At 41.8% G+C, this 15,090-nt stretch overlaps 2 protein-coding genes across 8 annotated transcripts; one reads left to right on the top strand and one right to left on the bottom strand.

Annotated features, from left to right (window-relative positions):
• The first annotated feature begins 2,634 nt into the window (after positions 1-2,634).
• On the top strand, positions 2,635-9,502 carry LOC115677102 (uncharacterized). Of its 7 annotated transcripts, none has more exons than XM_056305573.1 (10): positions 2,636-3,276; positions 3,366-3,422; positions 3,517-3,579; positions 3,668-3,736; positions 3,878-3,970; positions 5,712-5,816; positions 5,892-5,969; positions 6,543-6,671; positions 8,151-8,274; positions 9,123-9,502. In XM_056305573.1, the coding sequence occupies exons 1-10, from the start codon at positions 3,160-3,162 to the stop codon at positions 9,311-9,313; spliced, it is 1,026 nt and encodes a 341-aa protein (XP_056161548.1). In that variant the 5' UTR covers positions 2,636-3,159; the 3' UTR covers positions 9,314-9,502. The 7 variants fall into 7 exon arrangements, with proteins under 7 accessions (XP_056161551.1, XP_056161548.1, XP_056161547.1 ...); XM_056305572.1 differs by having other exon boundaries at positions 3,498-3,579; positions 3,684-3,736; XM_030600158.2 differs by having other exon boundaries at positions 2,640-3,276; positions 8,169-8,274.
• A 3,143-nt stretch (positions 9,503-12,645) lies between these two features.
• On the bottom strand, positions 12,646-13,804 carry LOC130135763 (GATA transcription factor 15-like). The gene is made up of 3 exons (XM_056305495.1): positions 13,495-13,804; positions 13,296-13,403; positions 12,646-13,198 (listed from the first exon to the last, which is right to left on the bottom strand). The coding sequence occupies exons 1-3, from the start codon at positions 13,513-13,515 to the stop codon at positions 12,938-12,940; spliced, it is 390 nt and encodes a 129-aa protein (XP_056161470.1). The 5' UTR covers positions 13,516-13,804; the 3' UTR covers positions 12,646-12,937.
• Positions 13,805-15,090: the final 1,286 nt, after the last annotated feature.

Here is a 15,090-nt window from a genome sequence, read left to right as displayed (position 1 = left end):
AAAAAAAGGTTCCTTCTCATTTAAAATTAAGTCGAAATGATAAATCTCTATGAGTGAAAGCAGGTTCGTTTACTTTTAAGCTGCGTTTGGTCGTCCGGATTTCTAAGGCTGCGTTTGGTTCAGCATTGGGAAGGGGCTTTCAGCCCCGAAAGCCCCTTCCCAAAAATCTTGAACCAAACGGTTAGCATTGAGCATTGAAAATGCTCAAAACTAGCATTTTCAATCTTTGAAAGCCAATCTTGATCGGGACTAGCTTTGGACTTTCACCTTGAACCAAATGCCAAAATCATTTTTATACTTCCCAAACTACCCTCACTCAAATTTCAATATTCGACTTTGCCTCTCATTCTTGTTCATCTTCTTCACCAAAGGGACTCCAGGCGAGGGCAAAGGGCGGCGACGGCGAAGTCCGGCGAGGTCGCCCGACCCGGGCGACGGCCGCCCGAGTCGAGCGATCGCCCGTAGCGCGGCCGCTCGGGGTCGAGGCGGCCGCCCGGGTGCGGCCGCTGGGTCCCGCGACCTCGGGCGGCCGTCGGCTGGGGTCGCGACCCGGCGGCCGTTGGCTGGGGTCGCGAGACCCGGGCGGCCGGCACGGGTCGCGCGACCCGACGGCGGCCGTCGGCTGGGGTCGCGCGACCCGGGCGGCCGTCGGCTGGGGTCGCGCGACCCGGGCGGCCGTCGGCCTGGGGTCGCGCGACCGGCGAGGGGACGCCGACCTCGGGCGGCGAGGCTGAGGTCGCGCGACCTCGAGCCTCGTCGCCCGAGGTCGGCGTCCTCGCCGAGGTCGCACGGCGACGGCCGCCGGCGCCAGATCTGGCTCGCCGGCGGCCGTAGCCCTTCGCCGGAGCCGGCGAAGGGTATTTTTGCCTTTTTTTTTAAAAAACCCCCTCAAAACCCATTTGTAAAAAAAATTAACCAAACACCACTTGGGTCAAAATAGCTTTGCAAATGAGTTTTTACCAAACGCCATTTGCATTTTTCCTAAAGGGCTTCCACCCAAAGGCATTTGCATTCCCAAAGTAGCATTCCAAATGCTGTACCAAACGCACCCTAAATAGGATAGGACTGGATAGGATAGAATAAGAAATCCTGGGATTTCTTCATATCCTATCTACTGTTTGGTGGACTACGGATTTAAAGTCGGATAGGATATTTTTTTTTTTTTTGCTATTCACGGGTCCGGAGGAGTCGGTGAAGGAAAAAAAGCCGAGAAATTTTTTTGGTGAAAGCGCACAAGGTGTGGGGATGAAGATGACGGCGAGTGGAGCGTAGGGTTTCTAGAAAAATAGACATTAGAAATCCTATTCAGGTCTATCCCACCCCCCCTCGGATTTTTTTATCCGGGCTATATCCGGTCTATATCTGACCTTATCCTATCCTGGACCACCACCAAACATGGAATAGGATAAAACATATCTTATCCTGGCTTTTATCCGGTCGACCAAACGCAGCCTTAGTTGATGGGTGAGTAAAATTTGCATCTATTCTCGAATATCTTATTATACGAACAATGCTCGAAATTTGAAGCATTGTTTTTTTTTTTGTTGAAATTTGAAGCATTGTTAATTTCGTGAATACATACACTATTTATCACTTCTAGAAATTGCATTTAATAATGGATAAAGAGAAAATATCTTCAAATGTATTTTCAGATGTATTCCACCAATGAATATCGAAATACATGAAACTGGCAAGTTGACTAATTTGTTGACCACACATAAGGGAGACTAGCTTCCAACGCTACACGTTTTACTCTCGTTCCGGCTTTCTAGGATTGAATGGCGATCCGGGAAATCCAACATGTGTTTAAGAGTGTATTTGTTTAGTGGATAATGAATGATTTAGCTAACATTAAAAAAAATGATTTATTGCATAGTTTACAAAAATACATAAACGAAAAATATTTTTATCATTTACAAAGATATTTAGACATTAATTGTTATCGATAATGAAAAAAATTTATTGACTAATTATTTCAAACGATTATTTATAGGAAAATATTTTTCAAATTATTTATTTTTTGCAAAATAAATGGAGCATAATAGTACTCATATATGAATTATGATGGCATCGAACATATTCGAATCCATCAGAGTCGCATTTTGATTGTCGTGGATTCAATTTTAATTGACAACGCGAAACAATCTTGAAATCCAAGAATGTAAGAGTACTCGTGATGGTTCGGGTGGAAAGCGGGTCCAGAACTTCATGTCATTACAGACGGTTGAGTGCATTAGTTAACATTGTCAAATCGGTAAAATTACTGTTTTTTTTTTTAAGTCTCGTTTACATATATCTGTCTGTAATGTGAAAAAAAAAAAGTAATTTGGGAGAATAAATGAAAGGAACGTAGCAAAATATGCAGAAAATTTATTTAAAAAATCTCAGTAAAATAAATTAAGTTTTCTAGATAATTATCTCGACCATTTGCTGAAAAAGTAAAATATAAGTGATTTAAGGCTTAGGAATTAGGATCTAGATGTACATAGCCTTATTCTAAAAGTAAACAGAGGCCCAAGCTCAAGTCCAAGCCCAATAAAAAGCCCAAGCCCATTAATCTATTCCGTGCTGCTGCTGCTTCTTCTTCTTCTTCTCTCTTTCATCAACCGAACGCCGCCGAACAGAGAGCGAGACCTCGGGAATCGGAGCTCGATCGTTGCTCCGTCGACGCCGTCGCTCCCGGCCTCTCTTCCTCCGGACTCCGCTTTGTCTCGCGGCGGCTTAAACCCCGGCGCTAGCTCGCCATCTTTGAACGGCGGTACGCAGCGGCGCCACATCCGCGGGCGGCCCTTGCCGTCGTAGTAGTCGGGACCTCGGCCTCTGAAGTCTGGTCCCGCTTCGCCTCTCCCCGTCTCTCGCCGGTTTCCGCAGCTCTTTCAAGGCGCCGCTTCGTCTCTCCTCTTTTCCTCTTGCTTAGATTTTCGCCCGCGACGGGGCGGGGCTCCGCGGGACACCGTTGCCCCCCACGCGAGTCCTTCCGCCTCGTGCCTGTCTGTAAACCCAGAGCGCGCCATGGCGCACGCTTCGAAGGCGTTTTGAGATCAACCCATTTGAGAAATGTCCCTAAAACTTCACGCTTTGGCTTAATTATCCAGAAATTCGTTCTTCCTGTGCCATATAGCTTGGTCTGCATTCTCTGAATGTGAGGATTCGCGCGCGATGGCGAGTGCTGAGGAAGTGAAAAGAGACGAACTCGCTGGCTTTCTAAAAGTGCTTCCGCCGGTGGAGTTTTCCTGTGTCTATGGATCGACCCTGCATCCTAACAATCGGGACAAGGTTAGCGGTTATCTGTTTTGCTGTCCCAGTACATGGTTTCAAAGAAATGCGAGTTGTTTTTACATTCGCGCTTGAATTTGAATTTTCAGTCATCCATGGTGGATTACATTCTTGGAGTATCAGATCCTTTGCAGTGGCATGCTGAGGTACAGTTGAAGGTGCAATGTGTTCTACATTTCTTTTAATACGTGGAAGATTATCTGAATTCTTCATAGCTTCAGTTCTCTTGGCATGTCTTAGAATCTCAAACGGAATCGAGATCACTATGCTTCCTGGATGGTCCATGTTGGTGGGGCAAAACTGGTATCTCTCTATCTCTCTCTCTCCTATGCTTGATTGCTTGTGCAAAATAAAAGGTCTTACCGAAAAAAGTCTTGTTTTTTTATGTTAGATTACGGAAATTGCAGATGAAATTGGTGTTGGGGTTCATTTCAACCCTTTTGTTACTTGGAATGATAAGGTACTGCTTACTATGGAGCCTAAACATCCCCGATTTCTTTCACTGTAGAAGCTTTTGTTTAGTATAGCGAGCTTTAACATTCATTCATGTTTAACATATCAATGATTGTGTAGTGCCTCACGTTTAGGTACTTTTGACTAGATGCTCAAGTATGGAGTTGTTCGGATGCACGACCTGGTAGAGGATGTACTCAAGTGGGACAGATTCTACTTGAGTGGTAGACTGCAAAAACCAGTATGTTTTTGTCTTTTGCTGATGCATTTGTTTCCTTTACTTGCCATTCTGCTGATTTTTATGACATTATTTTCTCTTCATGTTTTGGTGAGATGGAACCAGAGCATGTTCCTTTATGAATTCTTTAATCAGAAACAATGTAGAAATGAGTTTGGAAGTTGCTATTTGCAATGCTTTAAGTTGATGATGCCTGGGCGTTTATAGATAACCATTTGTAGCCATTATTGAATTTTTCTTTTTTTAAAAATTTCATTTCTTTATTTTTGTAGAGTAATGCTATACATACAATGACTCAGATACTAAATAGATTTACCAAATGATGTGGCAAAACTAAGTGGTTATATAAGTTAGTGAGCCCATTCAAGCACTCTACATAAATCTGCCACATCATTTATTTCATTTTCGTGGTGGGTAGAGATTGCGGAAATGAAGGGTAATGGTACTAAGAGAAAGTAGTTCTGTTAATTTGAGTTTAGAGAAAGGTTCCTGCAATAATTTCAACATTTAATGTCGAACCAAGGAAAAGATATTTTTCTTTTTGCTTTCATAGGTGTTATCATTTTATTTGGTAACATGGAAATATTTGTGAGCAAGTATCAATGAAGATGAACACACCTTCGAAGGAGATGCTTGCTTATTCTTGTAGAAGTAATAGGTCATGTTTGCTGGTTGCTGCCCGAATTAGGTGCAAACTTTACCCTTGACCCTAAACTCTTGAAGTCACTTGGTAAGATACATATAGTCTGGAGCATAGACAACTAAAACATTGAACCTGCGGTGTTTCTCTGTACTGTTCTTTGTTCTCTCAAATCTTTTCTATTGTGAGTTTGATAATCTTAAGTAAACTTCGTTGAGAAGAATAAATGTTAGCAAGGCACAAAGTAAAGCATTTTGCTAAATGATTGGAATGCCATAATCGATTAATAATGTTGTGAGAGCACCGGGTGCATGTATATTGAGTGCATTCGATCAGTCTAGCTTGCCTTGTCTTCTTGATGCTTCCTCCATCGACAAGGAAGGCATCTTTTTTTATTGCAGCATAGAGTGCATTTAATCATGGCCTATTTACTTAGTTTTGTTGCAGATCATTTTTCTGATGAAGCTTTTGAGCTAATTATACATTATAATATCTAAGAGAAAAGACATCAGTATCTGTTGAGGTATTGATTGGAGTGGGAATAGGTATTGTAATTTTATATTTATTTATTATCAGGCAACCTTGATGATTTGGACACCTTAAAAGTAGTTTTGACATGATTGCCATTCTTTTGAAGTCACATGGATAATCGAAACTTATACAAACATTATAATTTGACAAAAGAAGAATGTGTTTTTCTGATTTTGTGCAATGAGTACTTTTGTGCTGTATCTCTAGTTCTTTGTCCTAAAGTAAAAGAGTAATACCTGCGATTGGTGCATGCAATAGCTGGTTTGATCTCTTTTATTTGTTTATTATGTGAACTTGTTAAAAAGAGGTAGAGAAGGTCTAAAAAGACGTGGGAGGAGACAATAATGAGCGATATGTTTAATGCTTACTGAAGATTTGACACAAAAAAGGGTTTCAATCCACATAGATGATCTCATCAGCGGCATTATGTTGGTTGTTGTTGTTGATGTTGCAACGTGGACTTGGTTTGACTGTCAGTTCTGTGTCTTTTTTTGACTGAAAATTACTTTTTTTCTGACTCATTGACCTTGTTTGTTTGATTTAGTTTCTAATTGCACTTGGTAAATCTTGTAGGTTCACATACTGCTCGATAACTTGGACATTGAAAATGTCAATTCTTCTAATCTGAGAGCTGCTGTCTCAGCTGCTCTTCTCCTCTTGCCACATGAATTTTCTGAGGTTCAGTTCTTTGTCATTCTTTATCAGCTTTTTGTAATTCAATGTCCATTTCCTTACATTTGATTTTTTTCGCAGGAAGACCTTTATGCCAAGATATGCAGTCTCTCATACATGGGTGACCTACGTATGCTTTTTGCAGAGGATAGGAATAAGGTAAAGCATTCTTATAGATCATATCTTGGGAACACTTGTCTGTGTTTTTATTAAGAAAAGGACATATCCTAGTTCGAGGAATAACATGGGAAGCAGTTGTATTGGTGAGGCTAATTTCACCAGGGCACATGAATGTACATTGCATTGATAGATGCAATCTGAAATTAATTGACTTTCACTGAAGACTTGCCCCGAAAATGGCACTTTCTTGGCCTATGGGAGCTTAGTTCCCAACATTTTAGTAGCTAACAGTTGCATTAGATTCCCATAAACTACGGACTTTTGCAATTCTTCATAGACTACAGTTTGACAGTAGCACACTTGCGAAATTTTACCTTCAACTTTTATTATTATATCTTCTGTCTCATCTAATGGCACGACTCTCAGTGGATACTTGGTTCCTTTTTAAATTTGTAAAAATTGGAACTTTTGATGAGGTAGTTTGCGATAAGTAAATTTATGGGGTTCGTTTGTAAAATGGTTTATGCTTGTATTGAGGATATTCCATATCCTGGTTCTTTTATTCGCTATTTGTGAGCATTAGCTGTTGTTTATATAAATGATGTACTTCAGGTGAAGAAGATTGTACAAGGACAATTCAGTCTGTTTCAGTCTATGTACAAGCCATTTCTTGAGGAATATGAGACAAAAAATATGATAAGCTTCTCATCATGCGGTGGTCATAAAGCAAATATATGTCAGGTGCAGTTGCTTTTACTGTCTTGTTAAGCAGTTTCAGTTGTTTACTCGTATCAAACTGAAATCTCAATGATTGTCCATACCGGGGAAAAGACACTCAATGTTTGATGAGTAATATGATTGCAGTTATATCCTAGATTTATGTGATGTGCAAGTTAGCGACTAAATGTTCACACTGTGTCTGAGCTTATCCTCTCCTGTCCTTTGTAATGCACCTCTCTTCTGTCTTCTGTTTGCACGTGTATTAGCCAAAAAGATTAAATATAATGGCCAGAAAAGGCACGCAATAAGCCACATTTGAATTTGCAGCCAAAATTAATCGATATTTTTAATTTAATAAAAAACTGTGAAGCCTTTTTTTTTTTTTTGGATGACCCAGGGAACCCCCGCACGGCCGACAGCCGGGAGGTAAACCCTGGGGGCGACACGTGCTAGCCACCACACACGTGCACCGGTTAAGTCACCCTGCGGCACCCGGGATTCGAACACTCAACCTTTTGCGAGAGGAAGAGTGCGCGCTCCAGCAGCGCCACCCAGGCGGGTGGTCACTGAAGCCTTTTGTGGTGTCTTAAGATGCTAATTTTGATATGTTTGTAAAGAGTTTAGGTGTTTGACTAATAAGGTGGCGCCTCTAGCTTTAGATGTTAAGCATAAAAGCCAAAAGTTGAAAGTCAAAAGCGAAATGACACACTCACTAATTATGTTTTATAGGCCAAAGTTGGTACTTGGTGTTTATGTTGTTTGAGAGACAGAGAGAATTGTAGCTGGAGTGATGCTCAGCTGTGATCTCAAGCGATGAGTCCCTTGTTTTTATCTGCTGTCTTCATCAGATGAAGGTGGCGAAATGAATTTTAGCCTTTAGAGCAAGTAACGCTATTTTTCTTCTAGGTCTGGAATCTGTTCACATTCATGTTGCACCTGACGATTTCTTTCACAGCCTTTTTCATTTCTAAATGAAGTAGGATATGTTATCGCTTTTCCTTTAACCACGTAGTCTTTTTCTGATATTTTTTTGTCTACCGTTGTTTCATTTTGTGACCTTTTTTGGCTTTCGTTTTTCTTTTGGAGTACTAATGACATTGGACTGTAGCAGTGCAGACAGGTAACCCATGTGGTAACTTTTTTTCGTGAAACTGTTTTTGGTCCCTGAAAACTCCATTTTGGAACCATTTTCTTTTGCGTAACTTCTTCACTTGATGATCGTAGCATACCCAGATGAATTGTACTTCTGAAATTAGAGGTTCTTCATGCACTGATTTCCAATCAAGAGAAACTTTGTAAATATCCTTCATCTGTCGTTGCTAATTTATGTGTTCTGATTGTCTGCAACATAGATTGAAAATCGATTTTTATGTACTCGAAGGTTTCCCTTGCTAAGGTGCATAATTAATCTTCAAAGAAGCGACATTTGAGACCGCTTTATTATTTTAATCAATTGAGCTATGAGGGCTGAATCATTCTGCAGTGTAACTGATCCAGCAGAACTCCTCTTTTGACCAGGATATCGATTTATACACCACCTGTTCACTTGTTTCCTTGCTACCGCAAGCAATGAGAAATCGCATGGGAATGAAGTTGGGAGAGCAGAAAAGGATTGCTGAATCAGGTACGCTATTTAATTCTCGTTTTTCGGTGGGTGGGATGTAGCGTTGAGAATTGGGTAGGCCGGTTCCATGGTTTTCAATAGGGGCAAATTACCACTTGACCGAGGATAATTTTTAATAGTCAAATGATGCAACTTTTATATTTTATTATGATATTTTTACTTTTCACCCAAAACATTAAAATGGGCTTGTTCCAGGTAGAACTGGGCCAGATCCAATTTTTTGGAACCAAAGTTCATAGGGTAGGTTCCCAGTTCTAGGTTGGGTGCCAACTCACCTTGGAACCGATCACCCCTAGTGGGATGTACTCCTTGATGTATCATTTTAGTACAGTTGTTTTTGGAGTTTTTTTTTTTTGGTCAGAAGTTGTTTTTGGAGTTGGTGGGCTTGTACTTATCGCAAATTATGCATCAGAATTTCTAGGTATGACTCTTCTTTTTCTTTTATACTCTGTCACAATGATGGAGATAGTCATCCTGGGTTGTCAAATGATTACTAATCAAAGTGAGATGATTTCATATCAAGTGTTAAAAGTTGCAAGATCGCCTTGATAATTTAAGATTTAAGATAGCCGAAGATCTCTGAAGGATCATTAACGTGACCTGCCTTCTTGCGATAGTGGCATACGATTGCAGACATGAGACATGTCCTATTGGCCCTAAGTTTCATGTGAGAATGCGGCATACTTGATTGGTTTCTGATTATAACGGTGGTATTTACTGTCATTTTTTTGTGCAATCATGGCATCCTGCTTGAAGACAGCACGGACATAAGTTAATGAAGGAAGCAATTACTGCCTCTGGAAAATGGTAGAAAACCTACCTGAAATTTATTTGCATGCTCTTTGCAGGTCGAGTGGTGCGTGATGTTAAGATCAGCTCGAGAGAAGAGGCGGCAAAGTGCATGCAGAAGGTTCTCCGGCGGACCGTGATGATGTCGAGTGCGAGGCAGGCAGTTTCGGGATTCCTGACTACTGGTGGTCTCAATGCTGTTAGGTATCTCGGCAAGAAGATGGCCAAGGCTTGGAAGTCCCGGACCTGATCACTAATTTATCACTTCTCTTACCTAGGAAACCTAAATTTTGGCTAGAAGTTTAGGAAAACGAGTCACACACGAAGATGGGTTTTTCCGGGGATGCTCATCTGTTTTTCCTTTGCCGTTTGTGGTTGTACAGAACGTCGATAGTTTATTTGTTGTGCTATTTGAATAAGATTGATGACTGATGGAAAATTTTGCTGTGCAGTATAGTTTGCTCTTTGTCTCGTTTTGCTGCCTCGTCAATTTTGCTGGAAATTATTCAGATAAATTGCGGTTGATGGAGGGATAACATTGAGATCCATGAAATGGTCCAGAGGTTTTCAAGACAAAATGTTGCAAGGAATTATTTAAGATAAGTAGGTGATCCTTGAAGCTTTCAAGGACCTTTCTTGAGTACTCTATAACATTATTGAGGGAATACGGGAGATGTGCACGAGGGCGTTTTAGGGTATTCTTCCTGGTAAAATGAAAATATACTTGTGCACTAGAGATTTCTTATCAATCCCCACCGTTAGATTGGTGGGCTGGAGATCGACGGAGATTATGATCTAAGCGTGCAACGATGCATAAATATTTCCACAAAATGTACTTCTCACATTTAAGATTTGACCCAAAGAACATATTTGAAATCATTAAGTAGGGATTAAATTTAGAATTTGATATAACGGATCAATAAGAAGTTGAGTCTAGAGTTTTTTTAACCATATATTGATTTTGCAGTATTTTCATAAACTTGTTATGAACCGTCCACTAGAATCAACTCTTCTATTGAGCATCGATAGAAGCGAGAGCGCACATGTTTCCTTTTGGTGTTATCCCCGTCAAAGCTAGATGCAAACACGGTCTCGAGAGTATCAATATCATGCGGTCGATCAATTTAGAAGACTCTTTTAAGTGTCGTATAATTTAGTGTTAAAAGGGTGGAAATATACGACAAAAGCCATGATAATGTCGTATCGAGAGAGACTGTCTACAGAACGCGCGCAAGTCCTTAATGTCCTAACCCATTAACATATGATCTAACCGAAATCGCCTTGTGTAAAAAGCTCTAGTCATCGAGTGAGGAGTTGGAGTTCCTGTTAAACTGCTTTATTTAACGAAGAAATGGACATATTTAAGCTTAAATATATCCTGCTGGAAAGGACAGAAGCCAGGCTATGCCGTTGACATTTTGCAGCATTTTACAAAGTAGCAAAGTACATCCGATGCAGTCGTGTCTCCCTCCATGACCCGTCCGTTTCTCAGGTCGTACTCGTGCCATGTCTTTTTGTACTCACGATCCCCATCGCTCCCAGAAGAAGAACAAAAGGAGAAATCTTCATAAAGGTAGAAATTCATTTGACCAAAAAGTCATTACAGGCATTAAATAGTCGATTACTATTATTGACCCGGTTTATGATTGTTTTGAACAAGGATGTAATTCGATCTCGGCATGTTTTACACAAGTTTCGAGTTTAGAAATTGTTCGATCAGTCCTAAACTTATTATGCGGATATTGATTCAGCCCTAAACTTTCAAGTTTTGCCAATCTAGTCATGCACTTTTGTGTGAAATTTCAACGTAGTTTTTCCAGTCAATTCTCACTGGAAGTCACTGATGTGGCGGTTCAGTCACCACCAATCATCCTAAGTGATACACCGACACGCCAGCGATTTTCGGTGAGAAGAGCTATATTAGAATTCAGCACAAAGATTTTGGATTAAATTGGTAAAATTAAATAATTTAGGACAGAATTGGTATCCGTATTATAAATTTAGGACTGATTTGATATTCCAACAGTAGGCTACAAACTCGAGCGATTTTGCAGGTTCATGAATTTCAGTGCTAATTATGCAAAAAAAAACTTAAAAAACAAGAAAAAATAGAATAGGAATGTAAAACAGGAGTCATGCATGAAGCGCATATGATATGGCCATATGTAAAGGTCAATGATGGGCATAAGCAGTCAAACTAAGATTCAAAAGTACTGCTCCAAAAACCTTCCATTCTTCGACTTCATTTCAACATTTGTAAATACTGATTTAAACATCGGAGAGTTTAGTCGCTTGATGATCCGATCGAGCGCAAAGTCCGAATCATGGGCCCTCGACGGGATTCGCCTTCTTTCGCTTACAAATGCGGGATTATCTACTCATTGTTCAATGGTCGGAGCATAATATCTCACAAAACATGGAGGTATGGTATGGTATTGGCGAAACATGGTGCCTTTATTTCGCGGAAAATGAACGAGAAAGAAAACATTTTTCTTAATAAATGATGGCTAATATCGCTTAAGTTAAGAAAAAAAAAATTGAACGGAAAACATTTTCATCGTTCATTAAAATGTTTAGATATATATTGTCACCAATAGTGAAAATATCTTTTATTTACTAATTATTTGAAGTTATGCAAATGATTTTTTTTTTTAAAAACGATTTTTCCAAATTATTCATTTCCTACCAAACGAAGGGAGCATCAGCTGTCCGTTCCAATTTTCAAAATGGTAGCCCTTCCATAACTTTCCCGTTGAAAAGGATGTACAATGTCAACTCCCCTTCTTTTCTACCAACGCATGCTGACTCCAGAAGATGTTCACTTCACTCTATTATCTTCCGATTCTATATGCACTCCTCCTCTTATCTCTCAAGCACGTGAAATAAAATCACTTATTAAAAAAAAAAATGAGGCCTATCAACGAAAATCCTCGTCTCTCGGGAATACACGAGTGAAACTGCACGTGTATAATTCCATGGAAAGTAAAGCCACCTAGACCTCCTAAAAATGGATTCACCGAAGAGAGAGGGAGATCTAGACGGCCTTACCTTTTACCCATCTCACTTCTATCGAACATGCTACTATCTCATCGCTCGTTCAAGAAATGAAAAAACCAAGATCCTACGTTATTATCGGCATGTCATTTTGACCGAGAATCTAGACCCGATGTGAAAAAACAAAAGGGTCAAACTTCCCGAGAATGAATTCGCCGCGAGTCGCTGCCACCTGATGTATCCGCTCGGGGCGCGCGAGCGAAAAGGGACAACACTATCGAACCATTATTAATGTCTTTGTGTTTTGTATGGTAGTATGGCATTCTTGTCTTGTTATGTGTTGCAAAGTGAGGCCCTAATTCCTCCCCTTTTTCCTTATCTTTTTCCTAGCGGGCAAGTGGTCAAGAACACACCCACAAAGATCTTTTGTCTGATCTTTCCTCTCCCCGACAATCTTACCCCGCTTTTCCTATCTATCATCACCATCTAAATTCGGGGGGAAAAAGACCAGACGAGCAGAGCAAAGAACAAGTGTTGCTGCTCGCTTGACTGAATCTTGAATCTTCTGCAACAAGAACTCATTGACAATGGAATCAAATGTAAGAAACATCATATAAAAATTGTTAGCACATTACAGAATCTTTTTGCCCTGCTGCTACATGTTACACTCAACGACCGACCCATCTACTACTCCCAAGAACAGTTAGTCATCATCATCAGATCTAAAATCAAAGATTACAAAAGAACAAGACGATCTCCACCCACCCCGCCTACAAAGTTGACAGACACCCCGGAAAAAAAACAAGGAACCCTAGAAGGAGGAAAGGTCGAAACTTGAATAGCTTTTCTTTCGGCTTATTCCTAAATCTTTAATGGAATCTTAGGCGTAGACGGAGCCGTACGACAGGGCCATCAGGAGCACGGCGGCTTGCTCCACCTCTCCCAGCTTCGTCCTCTGCCTCTCGTCGCTCAGTCTCTGCATCAACACCTCTCGTCCCCAGGCCAAGACCCTCCGCTTCAGGGAGCCGCCGTTGCTGCTGCTGCTGCGCTTCGCCTTCTTGATCTCCACCCCGACTTTGTTCAGGCCGATCACGGCCCGCCTCTTCTTCCTGCTCCTGATCCCGCACGCATTGCACAGAGACTGCAAGGACCGAAAGCACAGATCGATCACGAACCCGCGTCGAAGAAGAATCGGAACAAGCCCGATCGAGCGGGATCGACCGATCGGTTCAGCTTACCTTAGGGCCAGCTGGGCCGCCGCGCCAGAGAGGCGTCTTGGAGGTCCCGCAATCGGCGCAGGTCTTCTTCCCGTCCGCCGAAGCTCCGTCGGAACAATCCGCCGATCCCTGCAACAGACCCAACCCAAACCGGCGTGAGAATTCCAAGATCCCGATGGGACGAGCTCGCAAGAAGCGGCGATCACTCCGACCCACTGACCTTTTCGCCCGGATCCGGCATTTGCGTCGGCCCTCGGCAAGATCTAGCAGCTCCCGGACGCCGGCGAAGCACCAGGAAACACACACCCCCCCTCCGGCGACCGGCAAGACGCGACCACCCCGGGGATCGGGGGACCAAGAAGCGATCCCGCGGCGAGATCTGCCGGACCCAAGTGACCAGGAAGGAGCAAGAAGCGAATCGAACCCAGGAAACGAGGGATCAGAGGGAGAGAGCAAGAGGGTCAGTGACGATCTTGAGGAAGGAAGCTGAAAATGGAGCCGACAAGCGCACACAGAGCGAGAGAGAGAGAGAGAGAGAGAGAGAGTGAGGGGCTCTAGAGAGAGAAAGGAGAGGCAAAAATTGAAACCGAACCGACACACGCCGCAGGCGGATCCAATTTTTATCCTTAAAAATCGAAAAACCCTAGCTTTCACACTGAGGAAATGACGGGCCTGCCCCCCGTTTTTGAATTGTTTCACCGGGATTGCCACCCGCCAAACCCCACCCCCCCGGCCCGCGAGGATGAAAGGAAAAGGTGGGAAAAAAATTGGGCGGAAAAACAGAAGAAATGGGAGGGAGGGAAGGGCGCGCGCCATCCCATCCCATCCCATCCCCAAGCCCCTTCTTCCCCTTTCGATTTTCGCATCTTCGATGAATCGAATCTTTTCAATCTCGGCTTTTTGAAGGGACCGCCGCGGTGGTCGGTCTTTCACGAGATCACGAGTTCGGTTCGCGTCATAAATGAACCTTTTCGACAGCTCGTGCCGCCGCGCTGTCTAATTGACTGCGTGGAGATATTTCTTAATTGCTGATGTATATTAATGGGATTACGGTGACGGGGCTTGTTGAACTTAAACTTTCGAATTGCGGGAGGAATTAAATAGCTACGGCTTAAATCGGACGTTCCATGACGGGCTGGAAACTCATTATGACTCATAGAGGGGTTGCTAGTGCTGGTTATCCCCCCGCCATTTTACTTATTTGAAAGAAAACAAAGGGATCCCATTGCGTCGTGATTCATCACTAAGGCTGTCTCTCTATCTTCCGTCGGTAGTGTTGTACGTCTTCGATGTATCTATAACGTGATGCAGTACTCAATGACGAATTACAACCTTGGAGAATACTATATGTCGAGGTGACATCAATAATCAACACAAATGAATTTACAAAACGTTGTTCTTTTGTTTGGCACAAAAAATAATTGAGTGTTTTGTGGCAAAAGTTACCAAAAATCCTAAACTATATCAATTATGACATATCTGTCTTAAAAAAATTTCCTGTAACACTAAAAATCTTAAACTTGCACATGTGTGGCGCATTTACTCCATGTCAAAGTTTTGTTAATAAATACAATTAAAAATTTGCGTACATAGACGCCAGAAAGCAAACAGTATGGATATGACATCCACGTGGCTTAAATGAAATAAAAATGACGCTATTCTGATTGAAAAAATCATCTAACGGAAACCTTGATGGAGGGTGAATGGGTCGCATAGTTACAAATTTAGGGTTTTTTATGTCCCAATAAAAGTTTAGTGTAAATACATCACAATTGGCATAATTTGAGATTTTTTATGTCACAAAAAAAAATTTAAG

The sequence above is a fragment of the Syzygium oleosum genome, unplaced genomic scaffold (assembly GCF_021117445.2).
Source record: "Syzygium oleosum isolate NSW1041296 unplaced genomic scaffold, Sole_v2.1 Sole_v2.37, whole genome shotgun sequence".
Taxonomy (NCBI): Eukaryota; Viridiplantae; Streptophyta; class Magnoliopsida; order Myrtales; family Myrtaceae; genus Syzygium; species Syzygium oleosum.
The sequence above is the reverse complement of the archived record's forward strand: the minus strand, read 5'-3'. Positions and strand labels throughout refer to the sequence as shown.

Excerpts from the sequence above, each read along its gene's own strand:
- LOC115677102 (XM_056305572.1), top strand. The coding sequence starts at position 3,160 with ATGGCGAGTGCTGAGGAAGTGAAAAGAGACGAACTCGCTGGCTTTCTA. Across the intron at positions 3,423-3,497 it reads CTTTGCAGTGGCATGCTGAG|TTCTCTTGGCATGTCTTAGA; the intron begins GTACAGTTGAAG and ends TCATAGCTTCAG. Across the intron at positions 3,737-3,877 it reads TTGTTACTTGGAATGATAAG|ATGCTCAAGTATGGAGTTGT; the intron begins GTACTGCTTACT and ends ACTTTTGACTAG.
- LOC130135763 (XM_056305495.1), bottom strand. The coding sequence starts at position 13,515 with ATGCCGGATCCGGGCGAAAAG. Across the intron at positions 13,404-13,494 it reads TGCCGGATCCGGGCGAAAAG|GGATCGGCGGATTGTTCCGA; the intron begins GTCAGTGGGTCG and ends GGTCTGTTGCAG. Across the intron at positions 13,199-13,295 it reads GCGGCCCAGCTGGCCCTAAG|TCTCTGTGCAATGCGTGCGG; the intron begins GTAAGCTGAACC and ends CGGTCCTTGCAG.